The sequence below is a fragment of the Exophiala dermatitidis genome (genome assembly GCF_000230625.1).
Source record: "Exophiala dermatitidis NIH/UT8656 unplaced genomic scaffold supercont1.3, whole genome shotgun sequence".
Taxonomy (NCBI): domain Eukaryota; kingdom Fungi; phylum Ascomycota; class Eurotiomycetes; order Chaetothyriales; family Herpotrichiellaceae; genus Exophiala; species Exophiala dermatitidis.
Window position 1 is genome coordinate 2,228,996 of NW_008751648.1, and position 23,341 is coordinate 2,252,336.

The 23,341-nt window shown below is 52.8% G+C and overlaps 10 protein-coding genes across 13 annotated transcripts; 4 read left to right on the plus strand and 6 right to left on the minus strand.

Annotated features, from left to right (window-relative positions):
- Nucleotides 1-138: 138 nt before the first annotated feature.
- On the minus strand, nucleotides 139-1,958 carry HMPREF1120_03793 (uncharacterized protein). The gene is made up of 3 exons (XM_009157877.1): nucleotides 1,420-1,958; nucleotides 1,238-1,371; nucleotides 139-1,175 (listed from the first exon to the last, which is right to left on the minus strand). The coding sequence occupies exons 1-3, from the start codon at nucleotides 1,765-1,767 to the stop codon at nucleotides 374-376; spliced, it is 1,284 nt and encodes a 427-aa protein (XP_009156125.1). The 5' UTR covers nucleotides 1,768-1,958; the 3' UTR covers nucleotides 139-373.
- Nucleotides 1,959-1,970: 12 nt separating this feature from the next.
- Nucleotides 1,971-3,512, minus strand: HMPREF1120_03794 (NADH-ubiquinone oxidoreductase 19.3 kDa subunit, mitochondrial). Its single transcript, XM_009157878.1, has 3 exons — nucleotides 3,349-3,512; nucleotides 2,649-3,257; nucleotides 1,971-2,587 (listed from the first exon to the last, which is right to left on the minus strand). Exons 1-3 carry the CDS (start codon nucleotides 3,389-3,391, stop codon nucleotides 2,547-2,549), a joined length of 693 nt encoding a protein of 230 aa, XP_009156126.1. The 5' UTR covers nucleotides 3,392-3,512; the 3' UTR covers nucleotides 1,971-2,546.
- Nucleotides 3,513-3,606: 94 nt separating this feature from the next.
- Nucleotides 3,607-5,396, plus strand: HMPREF1120_03795 (uncharacterized protein). The gene is made up of 2 exons (XM_009157879.1): nucleotides 3,607-3,823; nucleotides 3,871-5,396. Exons 1-2 carry the CDS (start codon nucleotides 3,770-3,772, stop codon nucleotides 4,351-4,353), a joined length of 537 nt encoding a protein of 178 aa, XP_009156127.1. The 5' UTR covers nucleotides 3,607-3,769; the 3' UTR covers nucleotides 4,354-5,396.
- On the minus strand, nucleotides 4,313-7,282 carry HMPREF1120_03796 (peroxiredoxin Q/BCP). The gene is made up of 4 exons (XM_009157880.1): nucleotides 6,708-7,282; nucleotides 5,419-6,012; nucleotides 5,201-5,340; nucleotides 4,313-5,090 (listed from the first exon to the last, which is right to left on the minus strand). Exons 2-4 carry the CDS (start codon nucleotides 5,822-5,824, stop codon nucleotides 4,626-4,628), a joined length of 1,011 nt encoding a protein of 336 aa, XP_009156128.1. The 5' UTR covers nucleotides 5,825-6,012; nucleotides 6,708-7,282; the 3' UTR covers nucleotides 4,313-4,625.
- Nucleotides 7,283-7,455: 173 nt separating this feature from the next.
- On the minus strand, nucleotides 7,456-11,292 carry HMPREF1120_03797 (casein kinase I like hhp1). Of its 3 annotated transcripts, none has more exons than XM_009157881.1 (4): nucleotides 10,087-11,292; nucleotides 9,653-9,790; nucleotides 8,428-9,530; nucleotides 7,456-8,316 (listed from the first exon to the last, which is right to left on the minus strand). In XM_009157881.1, the coding sequence occupies exons 2-4, from the start codon at nucleotides 9,662-9,664 to the stop codon at nucleotides 8,268-8,270; spliced, it is 1,164 nt and encodes a 387-aa protein (XP_009156129.1). In that variant the 5' UTR covers nucleotides 9,665-9,790; nucleotides 10,087-11,292; the 3' UTR covers nucleotides 7,456-8,267. The 3 variants fall into 3 exon arrangements, with proteins under 3 accessions (XP_009156129.1, XP_009156131.1, XP_009156130.1); XM_009157883.1 differs by having other exon boundaries at nucleotides 8,402-9,530; XM_009157882.1 differs by having other exon boundaries at nucleotides 8,402-9,530; nucleotides 9,845-11,292.
- Nucleotides 11,293-11,926: 634 nt separating this feature from the next.
- On the plus strand, nucleotides 11,927-13,354 carry HMPREF1120_03798 (CPA1 family monovalent cation:H+ antiporter; the record flags this gene model as incomplete). The annotated part of the gene is made up of 1 exon (XM_009157884.1): nucleotides 11,927-13,354. One exon carries the CDS (start codon nucleotides 11,927-11,929, stop codon nucleotides 13,352-13,354), a length of 1,428 nt encoding a protein of 475 aa, XP_009156132.1.
- A 558-nt stretch (nucleotides 13,355-13,912) lies between these two features.
- Nucleotides 13,913-15,745, plus strand: HMPREF1120_03799 (esterase/lipase; the record flags this gene model as incomplete). The annotated part of the gene is made up of 1 exon (XM_009157885.1): nucleotides 13,913-15,745. The coding sequence occupies one exon, from the start codon at nucleotides 13,913-13,915 to the stop codon at nucleotides 15,743-15,745; it is 1,833 nt and encodes a 610-aa protein (XP_009156133.1).
- HMPREF1120_03800 lies at nucleotides 14,572-18,722 on the minus strand. 2 transcript variants are annotated; one of them, XM_009157886.1, is made up of 3 exons: nucleotides 18,150-18,722; nucleotides 17,639-18,054; nucleotides 14,572-17,585 (listed from the first exon to the last, which is right to left on the minus strand). In XM_009157886.1, exons 1-3 carry the CDS (start codon nucleotides 18,530-18,532, stop codon nucleotides 16,147-16,149), a joined length of 2,238 nt encoding a protein of 745 aa, XP_009156134.1. In that variant the 5' UTR covers nucleotides 18,533-18,722; the 3' UTR covers nucleotides 14,572-16,146. The 2 variants fall into 2 exon arrangements, with proteins under 2 accessions (XP_009156134.1, XP_009156135.1); XM_009157887.1 differs by having other exon boundaries at nucleotides 18,136-18,722.
- A 77-nt stretch (nucleotides 18,723-18,799) lies between these two features.
- Nucleotides 18,800-20,320, plus strand: HMPREF1120_03801 (uncharacterized protein). Its single transcript, XM_009157888.1, has 2 exons — nucleotides 18,800-19,260; nucleotides 19,387-20,320. The coding sequence occupies exons 1-2, from the start codon at nucleotides 19,173-19,175 to the stop codon at nucleotides 19,536-19,538; spliced, it is 240 nt and encodes a 79-aa protein (XP_009156136.1). The 5' UTR covers nucleotides 18,800-19,172; the 3' UTR covers nucleotides 19,539-20,320.
- Nucleotides 19,762-23,327, minus strand: HMPREF1120_03802 (uncharacterized protein). Its single transcript, XM_009157889.1, has 5 exons — nucleotides 22,812-23,327; nucleotides 22,641-22,760; nucleotides 21,610-22,593; nucleotides 20,366-21,517; nucleotides 19,762-20,281 (listed from the first exon to the last, which is right to left on the minus strand). Exons 1-4 carry the CDS (start codon nucleotides 22,950-22,952, stop codon nucleotides 20,447-20,449), a joined length of 2,316 nt encoding a protein of 771 aa, XP_009156137.1. The 5' UTR covers nucleotides 22,953-23,327; the 3' UTR covers nucleotides 19,762-20,281; nucleotides 20,366-20,446.
- Between the last annotated feature and the right edge of the window lie 14 nt (nucleotides 23,328-23,341).

Here is a 23,341-nt window from a genome sequence, read left to right on the forward strand (position 1 = left end):
CTTTCGTCTATAATCCTCGAAACGTAAATATATATTCATGTTTATTAGTCGTACTCTGAAATCCATCCAAACACCTGTCGACATTAGCACTACTGCTCACGCCCCATGTAACGGGCTTGCTTATCATCTGGACTTAAATCTGATGTTCAAGCACGGCGACTCGGCGCATTGTAGAGTATCCAACGACTTCAGAAATCGTATTATGTAGCTACACGCTGACTTGTTATACACCCTGCTTTACTTTTCTGCCCGTTTCCTATGGGTAACAGTAACACACTGCACGTAGTGGCGCCGTCGCTGCATTGTAGAAGGAGAGATTTTGATCATCCACTTTTTTCCCGCCCAGAGCTGAGAGCAGAACAATCCAACTTTTTCACTTCCGCGAATCCCTGGTCCTCTCAAACCCCTCGAGCACGGTCCGCGCGACATCTTTTGAGTCTCCATGTTGCGCGACTTCGATGACCTCTTGGTCAACATCCTTGGCGGGCTTCTTTGAGGATTCATCCGGAGAAGAGTGTGAGGCAGACTTGGAGGTCAGGTTCTTGATCTGACCTTCGTTGACCTTGCCATAGACAGCCATTGCACTGGCAATCATGCTGCCGATATCACCAACATTGCCAGGCACAACCACCGCAGTGCCTTCCTTGGCCAAGTTTCCGAACGCCTCGACATATTTCTCTGCCACACTGAGGCTGACGGCTCCTCGGGCGCTGTCCTCGCCTTGCCTGATGGCATTGGCGACGGCATCGATACCACGAGCAGTGGCCTGGGCTTTGAGAAGAATGGCCTCGGCCTCACCGGAAGCCATGTTGATCTGCTCGGCCTTCAAAGCCTCCGAAGCCAGAATGACTGACTGTTTCCGCCCCTCGGCAATGTTGATCGCGCTCTGTCTTTGACCTTCTGACTCCAGAATCTCCGCCCGCTTCGATCGTTCAGCCGTCACTTGTCGGTGCATGGCGGCCACCACGCCTTCCGGCGCATGGATATCTCGAATTTCGTAACGTAGACACACCACTCCCCACTCTTGCGCGGCTTCGTTGATGGCTTGTGTGATGTTTGCGTTCAGGTTCGCTCGTTCTTTCAGGACGTGGTCTAATGTCAGTTGACCGATTTCGGATCGCATCGTCGTCTGGGCCAGTTGGGAAATGGCATATTCTGCATCCTCGACACCGTAGCTGCGTAAAGTCTTAGCCAACGCTGCATCCTGTGCACTCACCACTAGTCATCCGAAACACACCTTGCTTTATACGCGTCGAAGACCCTCGTGTACAGGACTCCATCCAACTCTAACGTGACGTTGTCCGCTGTGATGGCGCTCTGACTAGGAATCTCCAGGGCGGATTCTTTCAAGGACTGGACGTATGTGATACGCTTCACGACAAGTTAGTCTCCCGACCATGGAACACTCCGGGTCCTTACATCAATGATCGGTAGTAGAATTGCAAGACCAGGTTGCAATATCCGGTGAAATTTCCCCATGCGCTCCACAATCCATGCCGTTTGTTGCGGTACGAATCGGATAATGGTGTTTGCGGGCAAGCTCGATTGTCGCTGAAAGTATGAGGTCGGCGTTGATGGACTACCCAGCCCGAAGCCGGCAGAACCGGGGAACGACAAATTCGTGTTTGACGAGAATTGTCTCCGGCTCCATATGGCCATAGGCGAGCATGCTATGGCGGAGGGCGGTAGGTGACCATGTCGAAGGGCGGTGGTTAAGCGCTGCGTCCGCCGCGGAATTCGTCGAATCACTGTTCTGGTCACCTCCATCACGGCGGCCGGTGCAGTGAACTGCGAGTGTGAGAAGGAAGTGAGTGCGAGCAGGCCGGAGAGATCAAGAACTTGAACAGGCAGGCAACTGAAGACACGCAGATGGAATGATGATTCGCCCTCCAGCGGAGGCTCGATGGCGGTTTGGAGGCGGCCAATCAGCGAAGACTGTCCCGGAGCGGGACTGAATTATTCCCGTCCATTACAACTTCACCGTCTGAATATTACCGTGGCTCTACAGTAAATAATACGTCCAGCACAGTAGCCTGGCAGGAGATATATGCCCGTCTGCTAGTATCGCGTTGTTCCTTTCTCGTAATTAAAAAGAGCTTTCATCTCCATTCGCTTGCCGACCATAGCAACGGGCCATAGGAAGCATATAGCGCTCACAACTTCAACAGCATGGCACGGCCCAGCAGAAAAAGACAGCGGAGGCGCAACACGAGTAGGGTTGCACACTAAGGATGGCAGAGATATATGATTCCCTCGGAGTTGGGCAATCGAGCCTGATCGAATTAACGAGCGGCTGAGCCCGAGCGTGGCCAACACACAAACCAAGCAACAACCCAGACACCATGTGTTATGCGTACCGGATGCGGGGGTTGGCATTGCAGACAAAAGAATCAAGGCGAATGCCCATTGTCATTCTGTACATGTCTCATGAAGATACTAAGCACAGGTTCAAGTTCAGGGCTGATACAGCAGCCCACGTCAAAACGCCACCACGACCAGCGAATGCTGTATTGGAAAACATCAAACGAATTTCGATTTTGCCCAGTTTACTTCCTGTACCACAGTCTCGTGATGCGGGTATGTCGCACTGCAGGGCAAAGTTAGCTTCTTCTTCTCGGATCATCTGAACTGGACATGACAAAACTCACTCTTCTTCTGTAGCTGGAAAATGCCATACATCAGCGCCTCGCTGGTTGGCGGACATCCAGGCACGTAGATGTCGACAGGGACAATCCGGTCGCAGCCCCGGACGACACTGTAACTGTAGTGGTAGTAGCCACCGCCGTTGGCACAGCTGCCCATGCTGATGACCCATCTGGGATCTGGCATCTGATCGTAAACTTGTCTCAAAGCCGGCGCCATTTTGTTCGTGAGGGTTCCAGCCACAATCATCACATCGCTCTGTCGGGGAGAGGCACGAAAGATAATTCCCAGTCTGTCCTGGTCGTAGCGGGGTGTGGAAAGATGCATCATTTCGACGGCGCAGCAGGCCAAACCGAACGTCAGCGGCCACAACGAGCCTTGCCGCGCCCAGTTGGCAATCTGATCGAGAGTGGTGAGCGCATATTGCATCGCGCCTTGTTTCTTCTCTTGAGATGGCAGAGGCACTTCGCGACGGATCCCGCCCGTCACAGGTAACCGCGAGGCATCGTTTGACGTCGTAGCTGGGGTGACTGAGGTGGCGGATTTCGTCGCGGATGATGAGATGGACGCTGCCGGCGCAGCACGTATCAATGAGAACGGGACAGCGGTGGAAGCTGTATCATATGGTCAACTTTAACTCCAAAGACGCCCTTTTCAATCATCGTGGCGAAGAAGCTTTTGCTTCGAACTGGCTGGGTTTCATACCTCGTAGGGCTCGAGGAGCCACTGTCCTTGACAAGGACATCATCTTGCCTGAAATGACAGATGCCTCTCAAAGTGAAAGATGACTGCTGGGGGCCCGAAGGAAGACGGTGTCAAGGAAAGGCGGGCGGCGACACGGGAGGTGTAACTTGAACGCAGTGTGGACAGAATTGGAAGTTCGAGGTTCGATTCGGTCATGTCTCTTGTCGTCCAAGTGAAATCGGCTTTGGAAGCTCTGTCATTGGTTGGGCTGTTCTCCGCCTCTCCGCCGCCTCCAAAACAGCGAGATTTCTCCAATAATCACCACTGCATGCAATGATTGCGCGGAACGGCGTGTACAGCATAACCGCAGGCATTATGAAATGCATCGCATCGTTGTATACATTCGACCCAAGGACCAGAGGGTCCTCAAATAACGATATTGATGGCTCTGAATGCAACGCCGGCCATTGCTTGCATTGGCATCATTGGCAGACATGTAGGTATCTCCCGGCCCAGACACTAACCCAGCCTGACATTGTCCAGGACAACCCTCTACACATGTCGCTGTTCCCACCCCATCAAGACGAAGACCTCGACATGACATTCCTCCTCAACTCCTGCCTGGACATATTCGATCTACGCGCGCGAGCAAAGACGTTAGATCAAGATCTCGGTCTATTGCAGGCCATTGACGAACGCCTCGCCGCCTACGGATGGCTCACCAACACCGGCATCAAGTTCATCATCGTGGTCGACATGATGGGTCGCCCGCCTCCTCCGGACCAAGACAAGAGGAGATTCCCTCCTGTCGTGGGCTTGCGGGATGCCGACTTGAAGCCCGCGTTTCGCGCCGTACAAACTGCATATATCCAGCTGATGCTCAACCCTTTTTATTCGCCTGACGACCGGACTCCGCTACAGATTGCCAACTATGGGAGCAAAAGCCCGGAGATCACCAGCAAGAGATTCATCAACGAGCTACAACGGATAGGAAAGATATGGACTCCAGGAATCGCAAGCATATGAATACAGTAACGCCGAGAACGACCCCGAACTGGAAGTGTGTACATTTTCTGGACCGAGTGGCCGGTAAAGGATGTCGGCACTAGTAGGCCTGCTTTCTGGCATCATGCTACAGTACCTTCAAGACCAGGGACTCTGAATTCTAGTTCAGAGCTGAAGCGTCCATCTTGAAACAGTCTCGTTCACCTCTTTTGACCGACACCGGGTCCTTCTCTCACAGAGTACCGGTGGAACGGGATGTTGTCGAGACGCTGCCCACTGCACTGCACGCCGACTCATTCCTTGAGTTCTCCCACAGCAGCATCAATCTTCGCGGCAGTCTCACCGACCTCGGCCGCAGTGGTTGCGGCCTCTTGCTCCTCCCGGGACGGAGTTTTGATCAAGGGAACCTCGTCCATCTTGGTGTCTGGATCCGCCAGCTTGGTGGTAGTTTCCTTGGAATCCACCGGCTCTTGTATCACTGGGACAACTTTGTCCGTGGCTGCCGACTCTTGTATCGCTGGGGGCTCCTTGTCTGTAGCTGCGGGCTCTTCATGGGATTCTTTCTCGGTACTAGTATCACCCAAAGTCTTAATGTGCTCGAGCACGGCATCCAAAGTCTTTGCTGCGCCGGCTTGCTCCCAGACGGTGATTCGTTCGCCATCGGCCTTCTCGATGACAACGACGCCCCTTGCGGTCGACTTACCCGGTCCAGGCTTCTTCATACCGATTGCAGTTGTCAAAGTGGCACCCGGATCGCACTGAGTGGGAGGAATTGGGTATCAGCATAAAGACTCTCAAAGAGACCAACAACGACGATGCACCACGGCCGGGCGATGTCATTGTGGGAGTTAACTAACAAAGGACTTACCAAAAGTTGATAAGGCAGTTTCTGCTTCGTTGCAAAAGTCGTATTGGCCTTGGGACTGTCGGTGCTCAGGCCAAAGACCGAGAAGCCTGCAGTTCTGATAGTGTCGTAGTTGTCGCGGAAGAGACATACTTGAGTTGTGCCTAGCGAACGCATTGAACATAAGTTTCCGAATCAAAACGAAGAACTTGAAATCCGATTCCGAAATAGTAAAAACTTACATCCAGGCGTACTCGCCCTCGGATAGGTAAACAAGACAACGCCCTTCTCGCTCTTGTCGAGCAACTGCCTCAAAGTCGTTTCGGTGCCATCGTGAAGATGGATATTCCCACCAAAAGCGCTATCGATGTTGACAGGCCCGGTTCCTTCAATGGCCACCGAGGTCTTTTTGTCAGCGGTACTGGTAGCAGCACTGCCCTCGGCACCTTCAGTAGTAGTAGTCTTGTCCTCCGACACCGCAGCTGTTGCTGTTTCGGTGACTGACGAGACAACTTCTTTGGCTTTGTCGGCCAGGTTCTTGACGGCGCTGGCACTGCCGCTGCTGCTGCCGCCTCCTCGTTTCGCTTTGGCGGCTGGCGCAGGGGTGGCCGGTTCCTTCGGAGGAGGCCGTTTGCGCAATTCAACCATTTCTGTGGACCGTTAACGACAACTAGTACTTTCCGTGGAAGGTAATGTCAAGTGACCGCTGTGCCGCAAAACCGATGGAAAGCTGTAGTGATAGCCGGGTTCTGAAGTCACAAGGGCAAAGAGGGTACGCGCTGATATACCCTTTTTAGCGATCGTGATGTCTCGGTACAATGTGCGTTTGTGCGAGCCTGGAATTGACAGAAAAGACGTTAGTATGTCTGCCTGTGCGTCTGTCTGGCTGGCCGCCTTGGTTCCTTGGTCGTAACCGGGTTTCATGAAGCGAGAAAGTGTGAGGCGAACAGCCGTGGTTATCAAGGTAGAAATGACGAAGGACAACAAAGCACTGAATCACACGTCTTATCCCGACTAGTACCAACAGGGTGCAATAGCATTTTGGGGGTTCTCAATCCTGCCCAAATCCCCGGGCGATGGTTTGAGAGACGATTGGTCGTTGTAAGTAGGTAGTCGTAGTAACACCGGCGGCTGGCTGACGATCTGTTGTGGGATCGTCGATAGCTTCTTTCGGCCTCCCTTCTTCCCTTCTTTCTTACCCAGGCATGACATTGGCCCATAGCATCAGAGGATGCATTACAGCACGAATGCCACATCATCCTTCCCATCTTACCACATCTCAACACAGTCACACGGCGTGGCTGCCTAGGCTGAGCTTGTCCTCTTTCCCTCAAGGTAAAAGCAATTGATTGAGAGGTAATGCAATGCGAGACAATGTGATACGATGCGAATGCCCCAACAGATCAAACCAAATAACGAACACTCCCTATCTCTTCCTTGACAAGACATGTTTTTCGAAAATAATGAATACAACATGGGCAGGCATGCAGGCAGCAGGGAAACCAGACGTGACGTAACATAATGTACTTACTCGACTGAATTCGATGGGCGCGCTGTTCCCCTGATATCCTTCTGCCAGTGATCCTCAATCACCTCGTCTAGACAGAGGGGTTGGACAATGCTCCTCGCTGAACTGAACCAATACTAAGGCCTCGGGAGAGAGAATGGACGGCTGATAGAGCTGCGGTGAATCCAACAATCACCTTAAAAGAGAGGACGCAAGATTCCAAAAAGCCCTGAGTATTGCCAGTACTACAGTAAGGTAGGTAGGTGGTATTGGTAATAGAAGGAAGTTGGTCGCAACTCGACGTGAGGTAGGTAAGGTACGGTAGGGAGCTACCCCAGGCTACTAGTATTGGTAGGTGGTAGGTGGTAGGTGGTAGGTGGTAGGTGGCTACACCACTGTCCATCCGGTACTACGACCCCTCCGCTCTGCCGCGTGCGAGATCCTATGTTGTTGGTGGCTGGCTGCTACTAGGATTGCTAGTAACAAGTTGGACATCAGGCCAGTCGCTGTCATCGCACCTGATGATGTACTCCGACTAGAAACGGTACCGCACGCAATACTGCAGTACTAGTAGTGGTAAGTGGATGGCTGGATGGGCCGACCTTCGGAACCGGATGCTTGGTAAGCGAGGCTAGCAACAGTCGAGGTCCATCACCAGACGGACCGTGATCGGATAGCTTCCTATCCTCCACCTCAACCCCTACCATCCATACCTCGTATACGACTAGTAGTTGCAGCCAAGTCCTCCAAAACACCGCTTCTACAATGCAAACAGTTTTGAGCACATTGATATTATTCTTGGACTAGCTAGTCGAGTTCTTTCAACAGACCTGTTCTGTCTGTCGCTCGGTAATTATGCCGTCTTCAAGCTGAGATACTGGCCATAAACCTCCCCGGACGCGGCCCCTGACAGATCCTCCGCCAACGTCCCTGAACTTGAACTCTGGATGGTGCACACGGGCCCGCTAGAGGTGGAAACACCATATCCATCCTCGGCTTCTTGACCTGGGGGCGAGCTATTCATCATCCAGCCCGTGCTTGTTTCCTGATGAACCAGTACTCTGATAATTCGCGTATGCATAGAAACCATTCTAAAGACAATGAAAACGTGCTGAGATTGACGGGGGAAGGTCGGGGTGTGATTCAACAATGAATGCCAGGATGATCTGGATGGACCATCGTGGTCAAGAGCGGAGTAACCCAGTCGACCGATGGTCGGGTCGTTTCCCGCAGTCATGGGCCAGCAATGATGATGATGATGCTGTACAGCCGTACGTCGCTAAACTTCGTGGATGTCTGAGGTCGCATGCAAAACGTTCGGTGCTCCGATAAAGAGTCGCCTGAATCCCAGAAATCGTTGGGTAATCGTAGGATATTGCAGGATACGATTTGAAGCAGTGTACCCGCTCACATAAGTTTTGCGTTTTCACGTAATATTCCGTCCGGATTTGCCATGTGCTAGAGCAAACCCCGCGCCGGATCCGACATACCCATTTGAGTTGGTGTGAAAGACCAAGGACAGGTCTACACAAAGGTTGGAAGGTAATGAGATTCAGTGCCGAGGACACCAAGTCGTCACTCTGTTCAGCGGTAGTCGCCATTGCCAGTGGTTACCCTCGTAGTGGAACGAAGCCTAACGTCGAAGGCTGGAGTATTAGTCAGATGCCATTGATAAACCTCCACGCAAACCGAAGCAAAACGCAGAGGAGATCCCTTACACGGAACCAAAGGTTTCAGTACTCACATCCTGTCACTTCCTCCCTGGTCGTTGCCGCTCGCGCCGCGTTCGATGACCTTGCGTCGGGAGCTGGAAATGGCGGCTGGTTTGCCAGCGGTCGAGTTGTGCTGAGGAGTTGGGGCGCCAGTAGCGGCTGCGGTACCGTTGTGTGCACGTCGTGGCTTCTCTTCTTCCTCCTGGTTCTGCTGGTGGCCTGCGGCTTGGGCGATTGCCTGAGCGTTCTTCTGGTATTTGTAGACAGTCCAGTCGAAGACGTAGTCATACTGGAACGATTCGCGGACGAAGAGGTCTCGGAAGATCTTCCTCAAGTACGAGTAGTCGGGCTTGTCGTCGAAGCGGAGGGATCGAGTGTAATTGAGGTAGATGGCGAACTCGTTTGGGAAACCACGGCAGAGTACCTCGGTAGGAGTGGTCATCTTCTTCTCCATGATGCGGTCGTACTTTTGTTTCTTGGTGGCAGCCTTAAGGCCTTGCCATGGGAGCGAGCCGCGGCAGAAGTAGAGCATCACGTAGCCCAACGATTCCATGTCGTCACGACGAGATTGCTCCACGCCCAAGTGGGTGTTGATCGAGGCATATCGAGCCGTGCCGGTCAAGTTCTTGTTCTCACGGTACGGAATGTGGAAATGAGTCTTGGGGTCGCGATACTTCTTGGCCAGACCGAAATCAATAACGTTGACCTGGTTGCCTCGCTTGCCAATACCCATGAGGAAGTTGTCGGGCTTGATGTCACGGTGGATGAAGGACTTGGCGTGGATGTACTCGATTCGGGAGATAAGTTGGTCGGCCAGGAGGAGAACCGTCTTGAGGGAGAACTTTCGGTTGCAGAAGTTGAACAGATCTTCCAAGCTGGGACCGAGGAGATCAAGGACCATGGCGTTGTAGTCACATTCTGTGCCGAACCAGCGGACGAAAGGAATCCCAACACCGCCGGCCAGAGACTTGTAGACGCGAGCTTCGTACTCAAGTTGAGGATGCTTGGCCTTGACCGACTCGAGCTTGATGGCGATCTCTTCTCCCGAGATGATGTTTGTGCCCAAATAAATATCACCAAAACTACCACTTCCAATCTTTCGTCCGATACGGTACTTATTGCCGACACGCAGATCCTGAGAGCTGATGTTAGTGACCATTATGCGTTCTGGGGTTTTTGAGGTCGTCGTGTGCATTCCAGCTCTTTGCTCTCCCGGTTCGAGCCCGAAGCACTGCAACGGCCCAAAATGTTACATACCATGGTCGTCATTTTGACGGAGGGTTGACAGCAACGAGGCTGTGATAACGCGGAAACGGAGTGGCAAGGTGTCGTTCAAGTGCGGATATTGTCGTGGAGCGGGTGTGCGAGAAGGGAGGAAATTATCTCGATCTCAGCCTGTTCTCACTGGAGATTAGCAGAGAACTTGAAACACGGACGCAGATAACGTGCATGAGACACAAACGAAGCTGTGAGCAACCGAAGCTGCCACGATTGGTTCACGTCAGGATCCTTTGAGATGGAAACGAGCAGACGAAAATGATGGAATGCGGGAGTGCAAGGAATGCGAAGGTGTGAGGGAGTAGGCCAGACGGTGAGGTGAGGACCACTACAGTGGAGGGATGTGGGCTTGGAGATCAGTAGGGGACCAGTGTACAGCAAAGTACCCTTAGGCAGATGGGCAGGTGACTAACCGGACCTAGGATCAGAGTGACGGTCAAAGCCGATGCAGTGGCTGATGACAGGTGAGTCGATGCACTCACACGCCGTCAAGCTGGTCTCGTCGACAGCTTGAAGATCGGATACTGATTGAGATGGCAAAGGAAGAGGGGAGGGCGAGGGATGAAAAGAACCGTAAGAGGAGGAGATTAGGATGCAAGGTGCAGGAAGGAGAGGAAGCGGACGGCGGATGGCGCAGGGTGAAGCTGGTTCAGGTGCTTGGGGCCGCCGGTTGTTTTAGAGGAGAAAAGGGAGCAGGAGGGCGTTAGTGGTAAGGGAGCGTCAGTGACAGCAGAAAGGCGCGTCTTAGTGCCGCTTTCGCCTTTTCTTCACCGTCAGTCGCAGTTGTTCATTCACGGCACTGTACGTTGTGCCATCCAGATCCTGCAGTTGGGGCCGCAGGGTCTCGTTCAGGCTTGGCCTGGCTGAATTTAGGCTTGCCAGTGACCGGTCGGGCTGCCCAGGTGCCCTTTGGGCGGCCATGCGCACTATGATTGCATTATCAGGGTGACGCTATACGTGCTCTAGGCTGATTCCAGGCCCCCTCGGCCTCAACCGCTCAACCAGGGTTCACCTCCAGGCATGAAAATGGAGCACTTTTGCCCCCCGGGAAGACCTGTGCCCTCGCCTACTACCTTATCTTTCCAGAGCCTGCCACTTCAAGATTGTAACAGATTTTTATCTTTCCGGTGGCATCATGATTCGACTTTGATTGTTCACAAAGTTGGCCTGCGCTTCACATATCGATTGAGCTGCATCAGCTTCTCCATCTAGTCGTCATTCTGTGACCTTCCCATATGACTGCACAGCTTCATTCACCTCCCAACTTGAATGCTTCACCGGTTGGGCAGCAGTTCTGTTCCCCAAATCCCGCCGGCTGTACCTTACTGGGCCACGGTGGTCTGTCTGACATGTCACTCGGGAACAACTGGCAGGGCCCGAGCATGGCCACCTGCTCGTGGGAGGTCACACTCGGATGTGACGAGAAGGCGTCCTTTGACCTGTACTCTGACTACCTTCTCAAGATGGATATTCCCAGCGAGACACCTAACCGAGAGACCCGATACAACAAAGACAGATTGATTAGCCAGACGACGTTGGTCCCCTGCGAATGACCTATAATCCAACCATGCCAACGAATGAAAATTCAGCGAGCTCTATATATTAAAAGTGTCTTTCCTGGTCCAGCCGCCCGGATCGTCGTCATTTCAAGCATGGACAGCTGGTCCAGAACCCGATGCCCTCATCCATCCGCGCACCGAGCATTGTAGATCCACGAATCTGACCTTCCTGATCCGCAAAGGCCGACAAGAGAAGACGCAGTCTCCGCGGAACCTTACCTACTCATTAACCTCTTTAGACTTCCACCCAACCGAAATTCACGAGATGAAACACGGAGAGGAGAGTGAAAAGAGAGGCACCGAGCCGAGGGACAGGCTTCTACGCCCCTTGCCGTAACTACGCCCGTATTACCTTCCAGGTCATTGATGGCCCGAAACGAGAGCATCAAAAATGCGCCGCTGCGGTCTTGCTATTGGACGGTTATTTCCCTGGCGAACTTCCGCTTTCTTGTTTCTTGTGACTTCATAATATGTGATCACACATCGACGCATCATCGCGAACGTCGGTACTTATAATAATGAAAATAAATTGGCACCTGCCTCCTAGCAAAGTGGCGGAATATAAATGCGAGCGTCCGATGCCTCCGCGCCTTTCAGACAACATGGGCGTCTTAATATAGAGCCGCCAGTGTGCGAGATTCTGCAATAGACATAGACCAGAGAGACACGACCAGCTTCAGAAGACACCACTGGCATGGCGTGGCCCCAGATAGAACCCAGTCCACCGCATCTGACAATTCTCCTACTCTCTCTCTTCCTGATCCTCTATGCCTTGTTCTCGGACTTGATCCGTAATCGACTTCACCTCTCCGAACCACCTCTGGCAACTTTCACTGGCGTCGCCTTCGGTCCTCATGGTGCAACGGTGCTGGATCCCACCAACAAATGGGGGTGGGAAGACAACATCACTCAAGAACTCACCCGAGTCATCACCGGGGTTCAATGTTTCGCTGTGGGCATTGACTTACCTGCAGCATACGTGAAGCGACACTGGAAGAGTATCGCTCTCTTACTTGGTCCTGTCATGACAGCAAGCTGGATGATCGCCGCAGCCGCCGTCTACTATGTCCTCGACACGACCTGGATCACAGCCATGATAATCGGAGCATGTCTCACTCCTACAGACCCCGTCCTTTCGGCCAGTGTCATTGCTGAAGCGAGATTTTCCCAGCGAGTACCGAAACGAGTGCGTCATTTGCTTGCTGCCGAGTCGGGCTGCAACGACGGGACCGCATTCCCATTCCTCTACGCAGCCTTGTACGCTACGATGGCCAGTTCCGCCGCCCAGGGGATCCGCAAGTGGCTGACAGATGTGCTGCTGTGGCAGTGTTTGGCAGGAATAGTGGTTGGGGTTGTGATCGGGTTGGCTGCCAACAAAGCCTTGCGGTTCAGTGAGGACAAAGGCTATGTCCAAGAGTCGACATTGTTCGTGTTCTACTTCCTTCTTGCGCTTTTCTGCATCGGAGTAGGAAGTTCTTTAGGGCTTGACGACTTTCTGGTGTGTTTCTGCGCAGGCGCGGCATTCTGTTGGGACGGTTGGTTCTCGGTTCGGACCAAAAACATGAAGTTGCCTAGCATCCTTGATCTGATGCTGAACTCAACCATGTTTGTCTACTTCGGGTCCATGATACCTTGGGAGCTGTACAGGGACAACCTTTCTGTGGCAAAAATGACCCTTTGCGTGGTCCTGATCCTCGTGTTTCGAAGACTACCGGCGATCCTGGCGATGAAGGCCTTGATTCCTGATATTCACACATACCACGAGGCTTTGTTCATTGGGCACTTTGGTCCGATGGGAGTCGGGGCACTGTTTCTCGCCATTGAATCTCGAGCCCGCTTGGAAACCGGGACGTCAGAACCGTTGCCACATCCGCCCGAACATTCGCATCATCAAGAGGCCTTGGAGACGGTCTGGCCGGTGGTCTGTTTTGTGGTGTTATGTTCGATCGTGATTCATGGGTTTTCGCCCTTTGTTATGAGCATAGCGGGCCATTTTTCGCGACATCCAAAGGAAAGGGCACCTCTGCTTGGGGCGGAGGAAGAGCGACTTTACGGAATGGGTGGAGGAGAGAACGGACCAGTAGAAGAGAATGAGTCTGGAGACGACGACACGGAGTTGTGAGAACAGACGAGTCAAGAGGACATTGTACCTTAGTCAACTGATAACGGTACATTGACCTGTGTTGCACCATCATAGTACCGTAGGTGGTACAATAGCACTGTACCTACCTGAGGTACCCCCTAGGTATGGCTATGGCATTTTCACGTTTCTCAACCTCGGTTGATGTTGGTACGAGTTGAAGTGTCTATTGCTTATCTTCTCCACGGAATCTCCGCCTTCAGCGGGAATACATGAATTGCCGATGGACTTCGGCGACAGTACAAACTAGCCGACCTCAATGATAACCCCATTCTCAGCTACTCTACAACAACCCGACGAGCCTGGTCTGGGCACGAGAACAAGTATCTCCCATCAATTGACTGACCGGATTGGCGAGAGCCGAGCACAAACAAGCACTTCCATCCGTTAGGGGCCTCTATATCTACGACCCCCAACTGGTCCCCCTCGTCAGCTCGGGACGTTTTCGCCTATTACTCCAGTGCGATCAGTGGACTTACTCGCATTCCCAAGCATATCAAACAAGATCTCGAAGCAGGCAGCCCAGGGGAGCCATCCACAATGAAGCCAACACAGTCGACATCACACCCATACATCCTGCACACTCCACGAGGCAGTCTCCGGGGCGTGGAGCACCGCGACGCCTCGACCAAGACTCCGATCTTATACCGCTTCACCAAAGTGCCATATGCATTGCCTCCGGTTGGACCACTACGCTGGCGACGGCCGCAATCATTGCCAGCGGACTTTACATTCAACACTACGAACGACGAGCCAGGCAACTACACTGAATTCGGGCCCGTGTGCCCTCAACCGCATTACGCGCACGACCTGGCGTACGTGGACCCGCCACCTCCTGGAGCAGCGCAACCGATCGAAAACGCCCAGGACGAAGACTGTCTGTACCTGAACATCTGGGTCCCGGCGGACGGATGCCCAGGGTCCGAACTGAAACCGGCGACCGGGTGGCCGGTGCAGTTCTTCATTCATGGCGGATGGCTCCAGATTGGCAACGCGATGCAGTCGCACGACCACGACCCGTTTGACCTGTTGGCCAACACGGCGCCGCGGATCGTGGTGTCGCCCACGTACCGCCTGAATGTGTTTGGGTTCTTGGCCGGGGAGGACCTGGCGTCCCTGCACGAAGACCCGGCGCCGTCCAACTACGGTTTCTGGGACCAGCGCCGCGCTCTGGAATGGACGGCCGAGCATATTGGTCTGTTTGGCGGCGACCCGAACAACATCACCGTTGGGGGCTTGTCGGCCGGTGCGAATTCGAGTTTCTTTCAATTGAACTATGACAGTCAATTAGGACAATCACAATCAGGACAACAATCAGCAGTGGCACATGATGGCGCACCAACAGCACCAGCACCAGCATCTGCATCTGCAACCACCACCACCTCCTCGACATCCTTTTCTAACCGGCGCTTAATCCGCCGCATATTTCTCTGGTCCAACGCCGTAGCAATCCAACCCAACGCCAGCACCTCGCCCATCCTAACAGCCCAATTCAACGAACTATGTTCCGTCCTCGGGATCGACATATCCTCCTCCTCAACTCCAGCCCAAAAGATGGCCGCTTTGCGCGCAATTCCCGCCAGTGATCTCGTGGCCGCCCTGTCCAAACTAAAAATGCACACCTTCCGCGCCAGCACGGACGGCGAGTTCATCCGACCGACATTTTTGTCCTCCTTGCACAGCGGCGCATTCGCGACACGCTTGTCCCGTAACAACACTTCTGTGTTACTAGGCGAAGTCAGCGACGAAAAGGAACTCTACAAACTCGTCAATCCGCCTCGGAACCACGCTGAACTTTTGACTCAGCTGGCAAACTACTATCCTCCAGCTGTGGTTGAGGCTTTATTGCCCCTTTATAAGCTCCCCTCCACAAACGACGGAGATGAAGCTGGTTCTGCTTGGGCCGAGGTGTTTAGTCAAATGGTCGCCGATGCGCAGGTCCACGCTTCGCAGAGGGGTCTGGTTCATGTTTTGGTGAATCCGGACGAGAAGAAATCGGGAGTACTGCCTCTTCCTTTGTCAAAAGTCCATCGCTACCGCATCGCGTGGCGCGCCCAAGCCCTAGACAACTGGCTCAAACCAGAAGTCAAAGTGTGCCATTCGGCAGATATTCCCATCTGGTGGGCGAGTGGGTGGCGATACGATTTCAGTGAGCAGGACAAAACCGTCATCAAGAAGTTTCTCGAACCGTTTGCTCAGTTCTTGTATGGTGAGGATCGGGTCTCTTGGCCGTGTAGTGCGGAAAATCGACTGAGGTTGTTGGATCAGGATGGGACGATTCATGAAGATGTCGAGGATGAGTTGTGGGAGCGGGGGCTGGAGATTTGGAATGCTGTCTGGAAGGCGCAGAAGCCGATTGTTGCCAGTGAGTGATAAAATGTACTGCTAGACTACTAGGAGTAACAGGGACGGTTGGAATATAAATGAAGATTCGGGAAAGAAAAAAAAAGAATTGAATTACAATCAGGCCGTGTTTGGTTTGTTGCGTTGTATGGAAGAAGAGTGGTCTCGAGGGGAGACACGGCAAGGCTAGACCAGGTTACAGTATTTACCTGGAGGTTACCGTTCAAGAAATAGGCTACATATATAGGTATCCAGGTAAGTATTTCAATGAGATCACCCAGGAGTGATTGATATGCTGCGAAAGAGTCTCAGTTTATTCGAGTGAACTGTATTCTATCTGCCGACACGAGATGATGGCCGTGGTGGAGGTTGTTCATATGAATCCATCTGGAAGTGTCAACAGCGATAGGCACTTACACATGAAAGCTCTTCTAAATGACATCCATCAACCTCAGCCATTGGCTTTGCTCCTCAAATGGAAACTCTCTCAACCATCCTGACTCTGTGGAATGTTTTCGCTGTTTCGATTCCACAGGCTCACGGAAGATCCTGCACCCTTGAGGAGCCCACTTCGGTGTGATACTGCCGCTTTTACGGTCCTCGAGAGCGAAATATCCTACACGTCGAAACTCTGCGGCTGTCGTGGTCGTTGCTTTGGTGTGCCCTTCGGCAGCAGCATCTCCATCATCTCCCGTGGGTGCAACGATGGGTCTGGTAGGCAAAAGCACAATCCCCTGCGCTGCGAGAAGAATTTTCTTGGTAGAGCCATTGCCATCACCCGTCACGACGTCAGTCAGCCGATATGCCGTGGTTCGGATGATGGCCCCAACAAGACTGCAGCTGCCAACCCCCGCGGCGGACAGGTCTTCTGTGCTGTCGATTCGTACAATGAGTTGGGGAACGGGGATAAAGCGAGATGCAGATACAGTCCTGCCCGCAGTCCATTCACTCCGGGCGTCAATGAACATGGCCAAGCAGGGGGCTTGTAGTCTCAGCCTCGCGGATACAAGCATGCCAAAATCCTCTCCATCCTCGGGTTGACACTTTGCATCAACGACCTGGGCCACGGTCCATGAGAAATTGAAGGGCTCGGCGTGCATAACATATCCTTCATTTGACGCCCATGACCATGAAGGAGCGCGGTACTCGACGGGACGGTTTGTGATTGTGTGTGGCCGGATATACCACAAGAGGCCGGTCATAATGTGCTGGCGCCAGAGACCCGCCAGGAATTCGTCGTGCATGACTCCTCCGAACAACTTGCAGATACCTGCTATAGCAAGAAGCTTGTCCGCAGGAAACGTTAGTTTGCGAAGTGAATAGTGCGCAACGAACTGCGTCCACGCTCCAAAGAGCAGATCTCCGTTGTCAGGAGACACTGGCTCGGGATCAAAATTTTGTATCGAGGTTTTCGCAACCTGAAGCATAGCAGCGATGGGACCGAGTTCCTCGTCGTGGAGGAACTGTTGCTTGTCGTCAGTAGCTTGTATAGATCTCTTTGTGTGCATTTGGGGATAGGTTTCACAAGCGCGAAAGTCGGTGCAAGCCCACAGCACCTGCCGAGAGCCAAAGTAGATGGTACGAGCGGCCAGTAGTTCTTCTTGAAGTACCCATCCTCGTGTAGTCAAGGGCATATGGAGCAACTCACCCCGCCACAGTTGCAGGTCGTTCAAGAAATACGACTGCTTGAGGTCGTAGTTTTCAGCATTCAAGATAACACAGTCGCTATTGACTAATTCCGGGGCACGGGTGCAAAATAGGCCGTCCTGCCTCCCAGAAAGAGCAGATATGTTGCACAAGGCGTTGCCGAAGATCTCGGCCATTCTGATGGCCTCTGTTTGGATATCGAGCCGCTCGTCTTGAAAGATACCTGGTAAGCTGATCAGCGAAATGATAGGAAACCCTGGAGGTTTCCACAAATACATAGAGAATCCACCCAGAGATAACGGACATCCAGCCGCCGGACAATTCGAATGGCATCCTGGTACGTTCCAGGGAGAGCCGCGAGAGACATACCACGAAGCATGTCTGCATGGGTGGCTCGCTCCAGTTTGAAGGCCTCAGAAGCCCATCGGTGACTGAGAGTCATATACGCGCCTGTAACATCGTGAGTCTCATCAACCTCCACCAGTCTCCAGGTGTCGGCTGTTGTGTTGTCGGGTCGGACGTCGATCAAGCGACTAGGGTATGAAGCAAACTGAAGAGAACGATTGCAATTGGAATGACTGGGTGAAGACCTGCAAGTCTCCAGCCAGTGGTGAACCAGATCAAGCACGCGGGGGTCTGACGTTGAAGGTGCACCCTTGGCCGCAATGACAACGGCTTGCAGATGAGTTGGACTTATGCAGATTCCTATTAGAGAATATCCCAAAAGATGGACGTCGCAGGTCTAGGCCAAGTAGGGAGCGATAGTAACGAACGAAATGTAGCCCACCTCAGACTGGGAGGTCCTGGCAAAAGAGCCACTTGGATGTACCCGTACGAGTAGCTGCTACCGAGCAATGGCATTCCCTCTTGACCTTGGTTCAATATGGGAGTGAGCCGACAACCCAGCCTTACGAGGATCATGGAGGGAGGATGGCAGGACGCAGCCTTGTCGAAATCCACCAGGTTTGTCTTGGGGAGAGACGACACAACATGTTGCCATTTGAAATCCCCTAATTGAAGTCGTAACCTCATACAGAGGTAGCATTTGTCGCGAATGGCGGCTTCAAATTCGGCGGTGCTGACCTCCGTTTTCACGGTCATCTGGATCTCGCAGGAGCAAAGGACATCATCAGCCTGCCGGATTAGCGCACGACAGTCGTGGCAGAGCATCTTGCCTGGATTGAGTACCTAGGTACATCAAGGCATCATGGCAGGAAGACACAGTCAGATCAGGTCGCGGCAGGAAGAATGCAATTTTACGGACAGAATCGGGATGTTCGTGTTTGGACATGCCAGTGGTTGCCTACGCAGTAACTTTGCCATGTTTGCGGCATATGCTCGATTTGGCCCCTTTTCATCGTTTGCCGCTCACCGCTGTATCACGCAATTCGAGTCTGGGTTGTTGTCGACTCGACCCCAGACATATAGAAGCCTCACTGGCAGCATCAGGCCCCTACTCATAGTAAAGTGTCGTTGAGCACATTCAAGAAACGAGCATCGTAAACAGGGGCAACTTGAGCACGTTTCAACAGTCCCGCAGCATTAGTAAACATCCCTATTAATAAAAGCCTCCCCGCTTAGTACTATAGTTGTAGTACAACAGTATCCTATGTAGTAACCGCCGCGTACCTGACAAAGAGACATTGCGCATCTTCCATCTTCCTCTTTCTCTCTCCCTTCCTCTCAGCCCACTGCAGTCGAGTCCTTCATTTCACCGTACTTTGAAGACTTCGGTATATCACGCCGGGATCAAAACGTCATACTACCTTGGTACCAAGTACAGTCCAACGATCGCCCGCCGCCCGCCACAATGTCCGAACACCACTACAAGTTCAATGTCAAAATGACCTGCAGCGGCTGCTCCGGCGCCGTGGAGCGCGTGCTCAAGAAACTCGACGGTACAGTACCCAGTACCCTCCTTGCTGAACTCTTGTCACAGTGTCCATTATTTGCACTGCATCTCTTGCCTCCGCCCCGTCCAAAGGAAATGGATCGAACCTCCGGCTAACAGTTGGAAATTACAGGGGTCAAGTCATACAATGTCTCCCTCGACACCCAGACCGCCGACGTCACCACGGAAGACTCGGTCTCTTACGAAACCGTCCTCGAGAAGATCAAGAAGACTGGCAAGGCCGTGAACTCGGGAGAAGCAGATGGCGTGCCTATGGCCGTGTAAGCCGCGCAGCATGGGACACTGCGAATATTGTTGCCAATGCTTGGACGGGGCGCATCATTAGACAAAACATTTGCTATGGCGCACTGGTTCTATGGAATGGCAACGGCAACGGCAATCATGGGAGGCGGGCATACAATGGTTTGGTTGATATAACATGTAGTCACGAACGGCGAAGATCAGCATTTTGATACCTTACACGGGATCAATCATCACCCTACTGTACTGGTCAGATGGCACGGTGCGCCTGCAGCAACAGGACATTGCGGATCACTCCTTTTGCATCTCATTGTGTTTATTTCTTCTGATCTGCTGCTGACATCCCCCATGCCCTCGAAGGCATTGGAACTATGGACAGCCCTGTGGTCCTTTCAACCAGAGTCTACATAAGGCCATTAAGGACCCCCTCTCCCCCATGGTTGCCCATCTGACCACTCTCAAAATGCAGCACTCTTCCATAGCCGTCAACAAGATACCCAGTACGTGAGCCTAGACTCCGCCTATCGCCGAATGGGTATCTCAAAGGATTGCGTTACACATAAACATGACAACACCGCCCATGCAGGCGCTTCATGCCTTGTGGCGTCGCTGATGAAAACAGAAACGCATATTCGCTCCGCCCGCTCCTGATGCAATCATCTCTTCGTTTTTGGACTGACAGACAAGGTCCTGAAAAAGAACACAACATCGTTGTCGATTTGTACAGCAGGAAATGCTCATGTTAAACACTCATGATCTGTGCCGCCCTATACGTCATGTCAGCTCGGTAGACTCATAAAAGCAAGGGGATATGATCAGCATTGCGCAGCAATATATCATTTCAATCTTACCGAAGTCCCCACAGGCCTGTCAAAGAGGCGATTCACAAAGGCTATGCCGAAAGATAACAAAATGGAACAATGCATCTGCGGTCACCGGCGAGACTGACCATACTGGCCTGCCGTAGTAGCTTGCCGGTGATCATACTCGTGCTGACCCGGTACCTCTACCACTGGTTCACGAACAGTGGACATGCTTTGGTATGTGCAACGTGGGCGAGTTTGTCTGGGATTGGGATCTGCATAATGCGCCATGACAGTCGTAGTGCGCTCCGTAGCATGTTGGTTTTCATAGCCACGGGAGTCAAACCTGGGTTCATACACGAGGCGCTCAGAAGTAGAAAAGTGTTGATCCAACCGCCTTGGCGTATTGGTCTCAAACTCATCTGAGCGCCTTAAGCCGTTGCTCTGCACAGGATAATGGGATTGCTTGTTTGCGGTGTCGTATCTGTCATGCACAGCAGGGAAGGCTCGGAGACTGGGTTGTTCATGGGGCGGGGCATTACGAGTATCATAGACAGACTGATGCTCAACATAACCAAGGGGTTCTCGCGCAGAGGCTGGCTGGCGATACCGTGGGCTTGAGCGAGGCTCACCGTAGTCAATGACACGAGCTTCGGCACGCGCATACCCTGGCTGACGAGACTGCGTAAAATACAGGCGGTCACGCTGACCATCAAGAGGGCCCGGCATGGAAGTCCGGTACTCTGACGACATTGGAATTTCTTCCAGTCGACGTCGCTTCGAAGATTGCTCCAGACTGGCTGGAAGGTCAATAAGAGCGGCTTCTCGGCGATTGCAGCTGTCTTCTCTTGGTATGTTAGTCTCACGGGCTTCTGGGCGGCGTTCGAGCCGGTCGAACGGATTCTGGCGTTCGTGTGGAGAGAGGTATGATCCATCAGTTCCCTCGATTGACGGGAGAACTGTAGCGTCTGCACCTTGAGGATCCAGATGGCGGTGATCGCGATATGGGTAGCCCTCGGGCGAGGAGGGGCGCGTCTTCGCCACCAGCAAAGGCCGCGGCATAGCTGTCAATGCGTAGTCATCGTGTCTTGTCGGGGGTTCTGTAGCCACGCCACGGGACCGTGTAGTAACTCGCTCATACAAGGTTCCATCTGCGCCTCTGATGTAGGTGGGTGGACTTGGCCGACGGATTTGACGCGGCTAAGATGAATTAGTCAAGGGAACGATGTCTAGGCTCATCGATTTTCGCGGAAACATAGATCCGGAAGATCAACTTGAAGAGCAGCTCTTACCTCATAGTCGTCTCTGCCCGTGGGCAGAGGGGGCTCCTGGGACCTGACGGGATATGAAGGGGGGTCCAGCGGGACAAGGATGCGCGAGGCCGAGCTCTCAGGCTCATAAATCCTCTCCACAACGGTGACAGGTTGTTGCGCAGCCCTAGCCCGGTAGTCTCGCCTTGCTTGATCCCATACAGCGTACCTACTACGATTTCTTTGGGCAATCTCGTCTTCGGTGAGCTGGTAGCGACGTACCACCCGGGGTAGGTCATGGTAGTCCTGATTTGTATCTTCGCGACGTGCGGATTGCAGTAGAGGTGACCGAGGTCGACCGGAACCTGGGCCGTAAGTAGCGCTGGGAAGCTCCTCGAGTTGCACATTGTCGTGAGCGACTTGCTGGCCATCATCGGACTCGGTCTCGCCGGCTTCCTCATCGGAGATGACGATGACTTCTCTCAGAAGATCGTCGGCGGCTCGTTGCGTGGCTTCATCCGTACTATCTTCATCGCCACGCCATTCAATTATCTTTTTCAGGGTATCTTGCTCGACCATGTGCCTGGCGTCGTTGTACGGCACTTTCCTCAACAACTTGTCATATTGGGTATACATATGTCGAATATGCGCAACAACAGAGAGCTGTGCTCTACGCACAAGAGGGATCTCATCAGCGGTACCCACTCTGTTGTCGCCCTTCTGAAAGGCGGTCTTGATGATCTGGAACAGATCCTTGTCCGGGATGTTCGGGAAAAGGTCCTTGATAGTCTGTTTTGCTTCGGTATTGATGGTAATTTGATCTTTTTCTTCCTCAACGGGACGGCGACCATTCTGATAGACTTGAGTGAAGAGTTTGTCATCCTTGGACTCATCGATGACCTTGCCTCCACTGGTAAGACGGATGCCATAATGCGCACAAACTTGGGCGACTACACTGGTGGGGAAATGAAATCCAACACGATGTACTTCCCTTGACAGTTCATGGCGATCAGCGTGCGGCGTGGTCTAAAGGGTTAGTGGACATCCCGGAGCAGAGCAGCAACTTGGCTTACCGTGACAGCAAAAATTTTGTGGTCGCCTCTCCGGGCAAACTCCTTGAGCGCCGCTGTAAGCTCAGGGTTTCCAGCAGGTATGAAGGTATAGCCTGGAGGCGGGTCCGCGCGGAAGGTGACCTGGGAATCCCGGTGAGTCGTACCTCGAGCACATCGTTTCGTCCTTCTTACCACGCTCCGCAGTTTGTTCTTCTCTTGGGAAGTGTTTTCCACAACCACTTTGTGTTTGTTTCTTTGCTTTACAGCTTGCCTTGCTTGGGTGGAAGCACCTCCAGCCGCAAGCTTTCCAGTCTTTTGTTTGACTCTAGCCATGACAACCTCAGACAACACTACACAGAGAGAACTGGGCACTGATAGGAGAACATGGATAGGGGGATCAGAAACAGGGTCTCTAAACACTGGAGGTTAGTAGAGCAGACACTGGTCGTACAATACTGGACTGAACTCCGGCCTTGTCGGCAGTGGCTACTGCAGGGAAGAGAAGACGAAATCAACCCCAATGCAGCGAAGGAAACTGCATGTGACTCGAAGTCAGGTTTGAGCCTGGAAGAAGGTGTCGTATGAATCGGGCACAGTCATCCAGTATGCTGTTCTCTATGAACAGCAAATGCGTACTTCTCACAAAGTGTGAGCGGACGGGGATGATGGAGGATGAGGAAGGGAGAGCGAAAGGAGGAATGAAGTGCCTGCGCGGACGATGG